Genomic DNA, 12,606 nt, shown 5'->3' with positions numbered 1-12,606 from the left:
GTTACAGTTAACAATTTTAGTTCAAACACGCATCTCTACAACTTTTGTTCTCAGTCTCAGAGGAATTTTCATTTACAACAGCATATTATGGCACTCTTTCCTGAGGAACTTTGCCTCAGGGCAGAAATATATTAGCTCCATGAGAGCTGGTTATCATAAAGTCCTCTCTAAAGAGACTTTCTTACAACCAGCAAACAGAAACTGTGTGGCTTTTGCTGTTAGCTCTGTTCAGTTTTTTGCAGCTTTTACAGTCCCATTCTGTCTGTGTTTCCTGTAACTGGGTGTTCCCAGGACCCATGTGCCCTGAGGCTAGTGCACTCTCAGTTGCCTCATGCCATATGGGTTTAAGTTTCCTCCAGCTTCTACAAGTTAAGCAGTGGCTTTACTACAGTAACCCTGGCTCTTGGAGGAACCACAGCTGCTATGATCTGTGGCTTCCTTGGGTCCTATTACCTGCTTCATGGGAGGCCCTGAGCTCAGTACCACCGGTCCTGGAAACCTCCATATGCTGTCCTGTTGCATGGCCACATGTAGCCCCAGGGCATTTCCATGATTCCAGTTATACCCTGATGCTGGCAGCTCAGGCTGCTTCTGTCTCAGCAGTTCCCATAGAGCCCCAGTCTGGCTCTTCAGCTGGGGCACATCTCTCACCATCACAGCTACCTGGCTCCAGTGCATCTCAGCTGCTTGTCTTATGCTGACATTGCTTCTCTGCCCCTGGTAGTAGTATGATCTCTGCAGTCACCATTGCTCACTGTTCACCTTTCTTGAGGTGAGGAAAGCCACTCTGTTCTCCAAGTTGCTGCCTGCTGCTCACCTTTCTCATGGCTTAGCATGTCTGCTCTGCTCCTCACTGTGGCTTCCTCTTGGCAGAAAGCTTGCAGGACCTAGATGTTCTCACTGTCTCAGGCATCTGCCATCTGTGCTGCATTGATGTCCCAAGGGTCTCAACTACCAATGCTTGCCCACTTCCCTTTGTATTACCTCTAGCATTTGCCATTGTTGGTGGCTTCTGGAGCTTCTGAAGCTGCTCAGATTGCCAGGTTTGCAGTCTTCTATGGACACTGCTTTCTGTGTCCCAGGTTCTGCTTGTACTCTGGGGAAAAAAAAAACTTACTGTACTCTAAATTTCTATCATACCCAAGTCTTATTTAAGCCTACACAATATCCTTATGCCTAAAGTTTATTCTACCCTAAATATTTGAGCCTACATTTATCAAACTAAACTTACTTTACTATATATATTTACACTTCTTATTTAAACTTACATTCTATAGGATTACTTTATAAACCTTAACATCTAGAAGAGATCTCCGAACTATTATCACCTCACACATCTCTTAGAAAAGATTTCTTAGAAGCAGTATTTACCAACCTTATATTTATGAGAAAATTATAAAACTATTAGAAATATCCTCTTAATGGAACTAACTTAAACTGGAAAGACTCTCTTAGCAGAGCTTAGTAAATATCTATAAGAGACGTCTTAACACCTAAAACAAGTTTCTTAACTACACTATTAACAAAACCAGAAGTACACAAATCATTTCTAAGGTTCAGATATTTTTATTAAAGTTCAGAGTTTATAGTGAGCTTTGATATCATTATGAAAGTTCTTCTGACAGTTGGAAACAAGAGCCTAATTTGTCAATGGATCTCCCTCAACCCTCGAATTTAGTGAGTGCTGTTGACATGGAGTTGTAACACTTATAACTAGGGGTCTGAAACACTCTCGGGACAATGTCACTTAGACAAAGTCACCTTTCCTGTCGAGTTCTCTCAAATGTTCAGGAACCAACAAAGATGCACTCAGTGGTAATACTTTCTAACTGGAGGCTGTCCCTTTACCCAAGTTCATAAGAGCTCCCCTGAGTGCTTCAATTCAGACAAACACTGTTGGCATCACTCAGTTGACACAGAAGCCTGGCCTTAGGGTGAGGATAAAATTACCATATTGAGCTGCCATAAAGTACTTAGCAAAAACATCTTGTGCAGCTCTTAGACACTGTCTGAGAGAAGCTTGCATTGATTTGCCACTAGTGCAAAGTGATGTGGCTCTGAGCTCCATTTCTGTTCAGCTTTTTATTGGAGCTGATATTCCTCTGTTTCATACTCATCACCAAACTCTCAGACAAGGATGTTCATGAAGTACATCCTTCATTAGCATACTCCGAGGAAGAACAGTTTCATGACTTAGTATATTAGCTTCTGAATCCTTGATGCCAGTTCTCCTAGTAGCTGTGATATACTCTATCCATGCATTATTTAACTCAGACTGTAGTTGCAGCTTTTCAACTTTTAGTAAGACAGCTGTATTATCTGGAGTTTAATCCCCATCTACAATGCAAATTTCCAGTGTATGGACTTTTCTTTGTTTTATTAAAGTTTTCAAAGTGACTTCTTGACAAACAGTACTAGCACTTTAATTATCTCTTTAGATGGAAGTTGTTCACGTGTTCTTAGTTCTCATGAGGTAAAATTAAGCTTTCCAGCATTGATTTGAAAAGAAACTTCATTCTAAGCTGAAAAAAAAAATGAGTTTATAGACATTATTGCCATTTTGTGCTGAAATAAGTACATTTTCCATGGTGCCTTTCTCTGTATCATCATGCCATTACTACATTTTCCAAGCTACTTTTTCAAACTACATTTTCCATGTTGCTTTTAAAGTATGCTACTTCCCCTTTCTGTTTAGAGGGTCTGTGAGGTTTGTGTTCACACTGAAATCAAGCTTCTGCTTTTTTATCAGGAGAAGTTTTTGTTTCCTGTAAGCTCATATTAGGACAGGTGTACTTCCTTAATCAGGCCATTCATCTGATCCTGTCCCCCAGTGGGTAGCATCTGTCTGTTCATTCACACTCAGATGGAGCTTATTGCCAGAGGCTAAGACCCTTCAGGGCTTCACTCCCTCTCCTCACTAGGTGAGTAAGGGAAAGTGAAGGCACTTGAAACAGCTTTTTCAGAAAGGTCCTTTCTCTGACAGAAAAGAGAGCTTTTCTCCTGGGTAGTTCTTTGCTTGTCCCCACTTGTCTCCTCCCCAGGCACATAGTCTCTGATTCCCCAGCAACCAAAGCTGCAGCTCAGCTTTACTGCTTCCTCTGCCTGCAATTTTCTGAGTGTTCCAGCTGCAGGAGAAGTTCTAGCTGCTTTTTTTAGTAGCTTGTAGGGAAAGACCTTAGCAGAGAGGATTTGTCTAGTACCAAGAGATCTTTTTGTTTTTTTCTTAGAGCAAACCATAGGTTACTTCCTGCATTCTTCCAGGGGAGTTTAAATTTGCCCATTTAGAAAGAGAATTGGAGAAAGAAAGTTCTTAAAGGTTTTTAGTTTTTTAGAGAGGAATTGCTAAGTTTTTCCAAGAAAGCTTTCAGTTTTTGAGAGAGAAAGACTAAACAGTTTTCCTAGGAGTTCTTTTCTCTAAACTTTGGCTTCATGGCCAAGAGGACACTAATCCTGATGGTATGGTATTGCCATACAGTGGCAGCATCTGCAGAGTGAAAAAATTTATTTCACTTGCCTTTGCTTGAGGGAAAATTATTTCCTCAGCTGCTTGGACTTAGCATTTTTTGCTGTCCCCAGGACAATGCTTCTACTGGAAGCTTTTTTCTGCATGTTTTTTCTTTTCCTCCAGTTTTTCCAAGCTTGTGTGCCTAGCCTCATAGTTGAAAAATTAAGGACATAGTTCCTGCATCTTGTTGCTTATCTTTATCCTAAATTTTCTTCCTAATATTCCTACTCTATCTTACTTTATATTTTTTCTTACCCTATATTCCTATATCCTATTTTCCTAATTTTTATAGATAGAAGTTGAGATAGATAGATAGATAGATAGAGAGAGAGAGAGAGAGAGAGAGAGAGAGAGAGAGAGAGAGCTTGATAGAGAGAAATCTACTCTGCAGCCTCTTGAGGCATACTTTTAGTCCCGTTGTTTCTTTTTCTACTGAGGACAAAACTCCTTGCCTCTCTTTTCTTTATTCACTAAAAAACCGTATAGACCCAACTGCTTTCTGTCAGGGCCAAATCCTACTTTTGTTGTCTTTGTCTTTGTTCCTGTTCAATGGTGTCATCTATGGGGGGGGCACCCCACCCCCACTTTTCCCCAACGTACTTGAGTAGGAGCAGCAGGAAATATTCAATAGAAATATCTTGAGAGGGAGAGAGAAAGAGAGAGAGAGAGAGAGAGAGAGAGAGAGAGAGAGAGAGAGAGAGAGAATAGCCTAGGGAGGAACTGGATCTTTATCCACCCGGTCAGCACTTTATTCAAAAGGGCTTTTTATAATAATGCCAAGTTGAGGGGCAAAAGACCTCTTGTGAGATACAGCCAAGTGTAGACCCTTCCAAACACCTGGTACTCAGGCCTGTGGTTCATTCATCCTCTAATGCAGTCCTGCTGGGTAAAGCCACTAGAAAACCTTAGTGGGCGCAAAGGGTCATGTCTATTGTGCTGGCCAGGTGAATAGCATGCCCATTGCTGAACATTGGGTCATAGTTCACAAGTGTGATTCCAACTCTCCTCTGAGGAGTAGGACCAGCTCTCCCACTGCAGTATCTTGATAGGAGCAGGGCCAGATATCCCAGGTCCAGTGAAGTGTGCATATGGCTCTCTATAGCCCTCAGATTTTCACACATGTGGTTCTTATTACCCCCTGTGCTAACAATGGCCATGGGCATCATCACAGATGCCAGTAGCAGAAGGATGGATGTAGATATTGTCCTTGGTATCATATCGGGACCAAATACCAGCATAGTTCCAGTAGCAACACTAACCACACAGGTAAGTATGGGTCTGCTATTGGCATGGCCTTTAGACACCAGCAAAGTCCCAGATTGCTGACCAGATACAATGTATCTGCAAGCTCTTTGATGAAAACAAGACCCATAGAACTTACCCCAGGCCCTGGCTGCTGCAGAGCCATGGTGTTAGACATATTCCTAGGCAGCAGCCTGGGCCTAGATGTCTCCAAGTCCCCATGTGGCAGCATAAGCTTTCCAAATCACTACAGGCCTAGCAGAAGCATGGGATGAGGATACTGAGATGGTCTCAGGTGACTGACCAGAACCTTATCATCTGCATGGCCCTCAATTTTAACAGGAAACCTGGACATTAATTCAGACCTTGTTTGCTGTAGGGCCACTGATGCAGACATATTCATCAGTATCAGGCTTTGACTAAATGACATAATAGCCCCACATAAGAGCACAGGCCTCTCTGATCAGAATGTCCCTGGAAGTTGCATGGCCTTTGGACACATAACTGGCCACAGGTTGGCACACAGACTCCTGCTATCCATATGTTGTCTGGTGGCAACATGGGCTAAGTGGTGGCTCAGACCCATAGCAGGGGCACAACCTTTGATGATATAAGGAGCTATTGATATCAACATAGAGCCTGGATGATTCAGGACCATGACATGGCCCTAGGCAGCAACCCTGACACAGATAACACAATGGCCCCAGGTCACAGTGCTGGTCACTCAACTGTGCATGGCCTCAGTGAAAGCACAGTCTTTGGACACTAACATGGTCACAGCTTGCAGCCTAGACCCTGGGCATATTTCTGGCCTTTGGTAACAACATGGGCCACTGGTCATCAACACAGATCTCAGCTTTGATAGAACTGTGGACCCAGACATGGTCCTCAGCAGCAGCCCAGGTCTGATTGTTACTGCAGTCCCAGGTAGCAGTGTGTGCCACTCAGGGTGACAAAGTCCCTCCAGCAATGTGGCTCTTAGAACTCATCATGTCTCCAGATGGTGGCAGAGCCCCAGAGCTCTGCAGGGGCCTCACTGGTGACAAGAGCTAAAGACATCAACCCAGGCCACTTAGATGCTTCTGGGCCTTGGGCCAAGACTTGCACCTTGGCAATAGCCCTGGCCTGGACATCATCTGGGACTTGGGTGGCAAGCAGACCTTTCATATCAGCCTGCTCCTCACCACAGTCATTCCTTCAGATCTTCCTCATTCCCTAGCCCATGAACCATTCTGCCTCTCTCTTTCTTCCTTTCCCCCACTCTGTATTCACTTATTATAATAGTCTGTTCATTCCTGGAGGGCTGCTGGTTGAGTCACACGTAGCACATGTTTGAACCCTGCCTACCTCAGCCACAAGGCATGATGCAGAGATCTGCTTTTCATCTCTTATATGCCTGGGCATAGAATTAATGGGCTTGGTATGATGGTGATCAACCTTTGGCCTTTGGTGCTAGGCAGGCTACTGGTAGTTGTGCCCTACTAGACCTGGGAGTCTGGAGGGAAGCTAATACTATCCTCTACCACCTGAGTCCGGCAAATTGCTGAGAAGCTCCTCTTATTTTCTTCCTTCCCTAACTGATTAAGGTTTTGTTATACTCTTTTTTTTACTTTTACCCATTTTATTAAAAATAGATTCTTTTCTCCCATAAAATATCCTGATTACAGTTCCCCTCACATTATTCCTGCAAGTTCCTAACACATCTAGTCCCATCTGAATCTACTACCCTTCTCTATTTCATTATAAAAGAACTGGATTCTAAGAGATGACAACCAAACATAACAAGGTAAATAAATATTAAGATAAAAAAAAAACCAACCACCACAAAAAGTTGAGCAAGATAAAACATAATCAAAAGCAAACCCAAAACAAAACAACATATAAGGAAAAGAGCTCCAAGAAAAGGCACAATAATTAGAGACCCACTTATTCACACACTTAGTAGTCCCATCCTCAAAGTAAATTGAAAGCAATTTAATATATATGCAGAGGACTGGTACAAACTTGTATGAGCCCAAGTGCTTGCTTCTTTAAGTTCATATGAGCTTTGTTCAGTTGATTTAGAGGGCTTTGTTGACCTTGTGTGCTCCATCCTCTTTGGCTCTGGCACTCTCTCCACATTCACTTCCAGGCAAGTTCTAAAACTCTGAAGGGAGGTGTTTGGTAGAGACATCCAATTTGAGCTACAAGTTCTAAGGTGTCTTACTATATGTCCATAATATCTGCCTGTGAGTCTCTGTATTTATTGTCATGTATGGTAGAAGGAAGCTTCTCTAATAATGTTTGAATAAGGCACTGATCAATGGATATATGAGAATATCATGAGGAGGCATTTTATTGTTACTTGTTTTTAGACCAGTAGTCTTTGGTTTACCCCAGGTCTCTTGTGAATCTCTTCTCTGATTCTTTCTAATCAAAGTTGGGTTGATATGGGTTCCTTCTGGTGGAATGGCCTCTAAGACAAAACAGAGATTGGTTGCTTACTCTTACAAGTTTTGTGCCAACATTGCCCTAGCATATTTTGCAAGCAGAAGAGATTGTAGGTCAAATGTTATGTGGCTGAGTTGATGTTTAAGTTTCTTTTTGGTAGCCTTCAGGGTGCTTTTCCATGCCAAAGGCACTATAATTTAAGTGTAAAGGTTCTATGGAGGCAGCAGTTTGACCTCTGCATATTCAATGCATTGTGCAGGTGTTGTCTTCAGCAATGAAGCTTTGCTGTACAGTTTGCAGGAACATACTATTGTCTTGCCAATAGTATGTGCTGTTGAGAATTTCTATGGAACCTCTCTGACCACCAACAAAATAGGATGAAACCCAGTTCAGGTACTAGAAGCAATATTTGGTGACTAGAGTTGCCAGTGGGGAATCTATCTCCTTCATGAGTAAGAGACTTCATTATCACCACTTTCACATATTTTAGGAAATTCACACTAATTGATTTCCTTGTCAATCTTTAAATGCCCCCAAATGCTAGATGTCTCTCCTCACATTTCCTTCCCCATCCCAATTTCTCTTACTTTCCCCCCACATTATCCTCCAGTTGTCATCAACCATGTCCAGTCCTCCCATAATATTTATTCTATTTTCCCCTCCCAATCTGCATGTTCCCCCTTGGTCCTTCTATTTGTAATCTCTCCGGGTCTACAGATTGTAGCTGGGTTATCATTTATTTAGCAGATAATATCCACATATAAATGAGCAAAGACCATATTAATCTTTCTGGGTTTATCTTTTCTTACTCAGGGTAATTTTTTTCTGTTTAATCCACTTGCCTGAAAATTTCATTTTTTAACAGCTGAGTAATACTTCATTGTGTAAATATACCACACATTTTCTTTATCCATTTTTTTTCACTGAGGGACATGTAGGTCGTTTACACTTTCTGGCAAATAAGAATAGAGCAGGAATGAATATGATTGAGCAAGTGTCATGGTGGTAGGATGAAACATCCTTTAGGTATATGTCCAAAAGTGGAATAGCTGGATATTCATGTACAATGATTCCCTTCTTAATGAAGAACAACTACAGTGATTTCTACAGTGGCTGTATAAGTGTACACTCCTATCAGCAATGGACGAGTGCTAACCTTATAATCTATCCTCACTAGGGTGAACTGTCACTTGTGTTATTGGTCTTAGGCATCATGACAGATACAAAATTGAATCTCAGTGAAGTTTTGATTTGCATTTTCCTGATGGCTAAGGATGTTGAACATTTCTTTCAGAACTGATCAGCTGTTTGTGACTACTCTTTTGAGAATTTGCTGTTTAGATCTGTACACCACTTTTTAATTGGCTTATTTGGTTTGTTGATGTCTAATTTTTTCAGTTCCTTATATATTTTGGAAATCAGACATTTATATATTTGGAAATCAGTTCTTTATATGTTTTGTCAGATGTGGAGTTGTTGAAGACCTTTTCCTATTTTGTTGGCTGCCACTGATGATGTCCTTTGTCTTACATAAGCTTTTCAGTTTCATGAGGTCTTATTTATTGTCAGTCTTAGAGCTTGTGCTATTAGTATGCTCTTCAGATAGTAGACAACTGTGTCAATGTAGTCAGGGCTCTTTCCAATTTTCTCTTCTGTCAGGTTCATTGTAACTGGTTTTATACTGAAGGCTTTGATCTACTTGGACTTGAGTTTGTGCAGAGTTATAGATATGGATTTATTTGCATTCTTCTATATGTGGGCACTCAGTTTTGTTAGCACCATTTGTTGAAGACTTTTTTTCTTAGTATAAATTTGATATCTTTGTCAAAAATAAGGCGTCTGTAAGTTTTTGGATTTATCTCTAGATCTTCAATTTGATCCCATTTATTAACCTCTCTGTTTTTATACCAATGCCCTGGATCCCCTGTGGTTTTTATTACTATAGCTATGTAGTAGAGCTTGACATTGGAGATGATAATACCTCTGGAAGTTGTGTCATTGTACAGAATAGTTTTGTCTATTCTGTTCTTTTTGTTTTTTGATTTCTTGCTTTTCCATATGAAGTTGAGTATTGTTTTTTCAAGATCTGTAAAGAAATGTGTTGACTGCCAGGCGATGGTGGTCCACGCCTTTAATCCCAGCACTTGGGAGGCAGAGGCAGCCAGATGTCTGTGAGTTCAAGGCCAGCCTGGTCTACATAGCAAGTTCCAGGAAAGGTGCAAAGCTACACAGAGAAACCCTGTCTCGAAAAACCACCACCACTACCACCAGTAACAACAAAAGAATTGTGTTGGAGTTTGATGGGGATTGCAATTTAATTTATATATGGCTTTTGGTAAGATTGCCATTTTTACTATATTAATTCTACTGATCCATGAACATGGGAGATCTTTCCATATTCTGGTATCTTTATCAATTTCTTTCTTCAAAGACTTGAAAATTTTGTACTATGTGAGTTTGCATGGTTAGAGTTACACCAAGGTATTTTTAATTATTTTTAGCTATTGTGAAGAGTTTTTTCTCCTGATTAGATTCTCAGTCCATTAATCATTCATATATAATAAGGATAGTGTTTTTTTTTTAGTTAATTTTGTAGCCAGCCAATTCACTAAAGGTATTTATCTGTTTTAGGAGTTCCCTGGTAGAATTTTGAGTGTCACTTATGTATACTATAATAACATCTACAAATATCAGTAGTTTGACTTCTTCCTTATATATTTATATTTCCTTGCTCTCCCTAAGTTCCTAGTACCAGTGTGGCCAAAACAGAGCAGGAGTCTTCTATGGGGGGCTGTGGGCCAGCATCTATTGTATGATTTCTGAAGTACTCAATATGGTCAAGATGCTTTTTATATATGATTGAAAAAACTTCAACCCTTCTATAATTATCATTTAACAATTAAAGTATAAAGTAGCATTCTGCAGATACATGGTTTTTTTTCAAGTTTCTCTAGATTGAAAATCCCCCAAATCTTGTAGCAGACTGAAAGTCTTTGGCTATGTTCTAGTTCATGAATGGTATTCTGGAATCACATAAGCTCTTTACAGATTTTCACAAAGAAAAAAATTCTTGTATCAGAATGCCTCATTTGGATGAATTCTGAAAATGCTTTAAACTTTAAAGATCTCTTTTCTCTGTCTTTATAAGAGGATATATAGAATTAATACAGAAATATAGAGACGGCAGAGAAAAAGGTTTGAGTCAATTGGTTTGAAAATTTCATATATATAATATCCTCCTTGATCCTCATCTGTCCTTTTTTAGAATACCAAAAGGAAAATATGAGTTTTTTCTGGTATTGTTTTTTGCTACTGATGAGATCAACAGGAACCCTTACCTTTTACCCAACATGTCTTTGAAGTTTTCATTTGTTGTTGGCTTCTGTTTTGATACATTGGAAAAAATGGATGAACTATATTTATTACAAAACAACACATCAAGAATTCTTAATTATGACTGTGGAATATCTGTATGTGATGTAGGACTTACAGGGCCATCATGGACTACATCTTTGAAAGTGATGACTTATGACAGGCAGCCAAAGGTAAGGCTGTGTGGTAAAAGGAGAGGTACCAGCTTGTCTATACTAATCCCAAGTCCTTATAGAGAATGAATAGGAAACATGGGTTTGTGTGTGTGTGCTGCTCTACATATTCTAAAGGCTTAAGGAATCACATATTGGCATGTCACCAACATTTCTTTGTATTACAAAAATTAAAGAATTGGAGAAACCTGCAAAATTTTGTTAAACATTCAGATTGTCAGAAATATTCTAGAATACAAAAGGACTAATACACAACATTTATATGGTAATCTTACTGTCCTTTGTAGGAGTTCTGGAAGGTGAGTAATACAACTCATATATAACAATGAATGTCCTGCTAAAAATATTCCTCAAATTGCTTCTTCTGTTCTTCATCCTTCAGATTTTCTTTGGACCATATCATCCTATCCTGAGTGACAATATACAGTTTCCCTATGTCTGCCAGATAGCACAAAAAGATACATGTTTGCCCAAGGCCATGGTCTCTTTGATGCTTTATTTTACATGGACTTGGATAGGGCTGGTTGTCTCAGATGATGACCAGGGAATTCAGTTTCTCTCAGACTTAAGAGAAGAGATGCAAAGAAAAGGAGTCTGTTTAGCTTTTGTGAGTGTGGTCCCAGAAAACATGCAGTTATACATGACAATGGCTGGAATATATGAAAAACAAATCATGACATCATCAACAAAGGTTGTTATCATTTATGGTGAGATGAACTCTACCCTTGAAGTCAGTTTTAGAAGATGGGAATATTTAGGTATACACAGAATTTGGGTCACCACCTCAAGATGGGATGTCACCACAAGTAAGAGAAATTTCAGCCTTGATCCTTTCTATGGGACTGTCACTTTTGCACATCACCATGGTAAGGTTTCTAAATTTTCGAACTTTATGCAAACAATGAACACTTCCAAATATCCAATAGACATTTCTCAGATGAGAACAAAGTGGAATTATTTTAATTGTTCAATCTGTAAGACCAACTACAGCTCAATGAATCATTGCTCATTCAACACTACATTGGAATGGTTATCACAACACAAATTTGACATGGTCCTGAGTGAAGAAGGTTACAATTTATACAATGCTGTGTATGCTGTTGCCCACACCTACCATGAAATCATTTTTCAACAAGTAGACTCTCAGCATATAGCCAAAACCCAAGGAATATGCTATGACTTTCATCAGGTAAATTATCTTACTTTCCATCATGCTTAAGTCATGATATTTTTAAATGATTGTTTTCTCAATACAAAGATTTCTATTACTCCAAAGTTCCTAATTTTAATCTTTCATATAGATGAATAGACTTCATGTAATTAACATTCAATGGATGACAATATTTTATATGAAGACAAGTTATTTTTGTGAGAATGTGTACCAATATTTTCAAAAATGATTTCAATATTAGAAATAGTAATGGAAAATTTTATCATAAAAACTTCAGTGACAACTAGAAGAGAATTTCTATCTCAATAAACAAAATATGTATTGATCAATGTCAAATAATTGTTAATATAAAGTTTCAATTAAGTATGTTAACAAAGAGTGATGACCGCATATTATTCATTTTATTTTATATCATATATGTATACTGTATTTACATGGCATGTACTCCCACTCTCCCTTTCAACAACTTCCAGGCATCTCACTCCTTAATTTAATGACTTCTCTCTTTTTAAAAATAATTTTTGCTATGAACACACACACACAGACACATACTCACATATGTAAAAGCATCCATTTTGACAGTTTTCATATAAATAATAAATGTTCTGACTCTTTCATTATTTTACTCATTATTTGGTAAGCACGTCTTCTGACCTTTTTCACCATGAAAAATTGATATGAAGAATAACAAATAATAGTTATCCACGAGATAT

At 39.2% G+C, this 12,606-nt stretch overlaps 1 protein-coding gene across 6 annotated transcripts in view; it reads left to right on the top strand.

Annotated features, from left to right (window-relative positions):
• Positions 1–12,606, top strand: part of LOC114684975 (vomeronasal type-2 receptor 116-like) — a 61,570-nt gene that overhangs the window by 23,074 nt on the left and 25,890 nt on the right. For all 6 annotated transcript variants that reach the window (XM_037198247.1, XM_037198245.1, XM_028859528.1 and 3 more), the window contains exons 2-3: positions 10,443–10,722; positions 11,105–11,911. In XM_037198247.1, the coding sequence (XP_037054142.1) occupies positions 10,443–10,722; positions 11,105–11,911 (1,087 nt within the window). The remainder of the gene's footprint in view (positions 1–10,442; positions 10,723–11,104; positions 11,912–12,606) is intronic.

The sequence above is a fragment of the Peromyscus leucopus genome, chromosome 22 (genome assembly GCF_004664715.2).
Source record: "Peromyscus leucopus breed LL Stock chromosome 22, UCI_PerLeu_2.1, whole genome shotgun sequence".
NCBI lineage: Eukaryota > Metazoa > Chordata > Mammalia > Rodentia > Cricetidae > Peromyscus > Peromyscus leucopus.
Note: the sequence above shows the minus strand (reverse complement) of the source record. Positions and strands in the feature narration are given on the sequence as shown.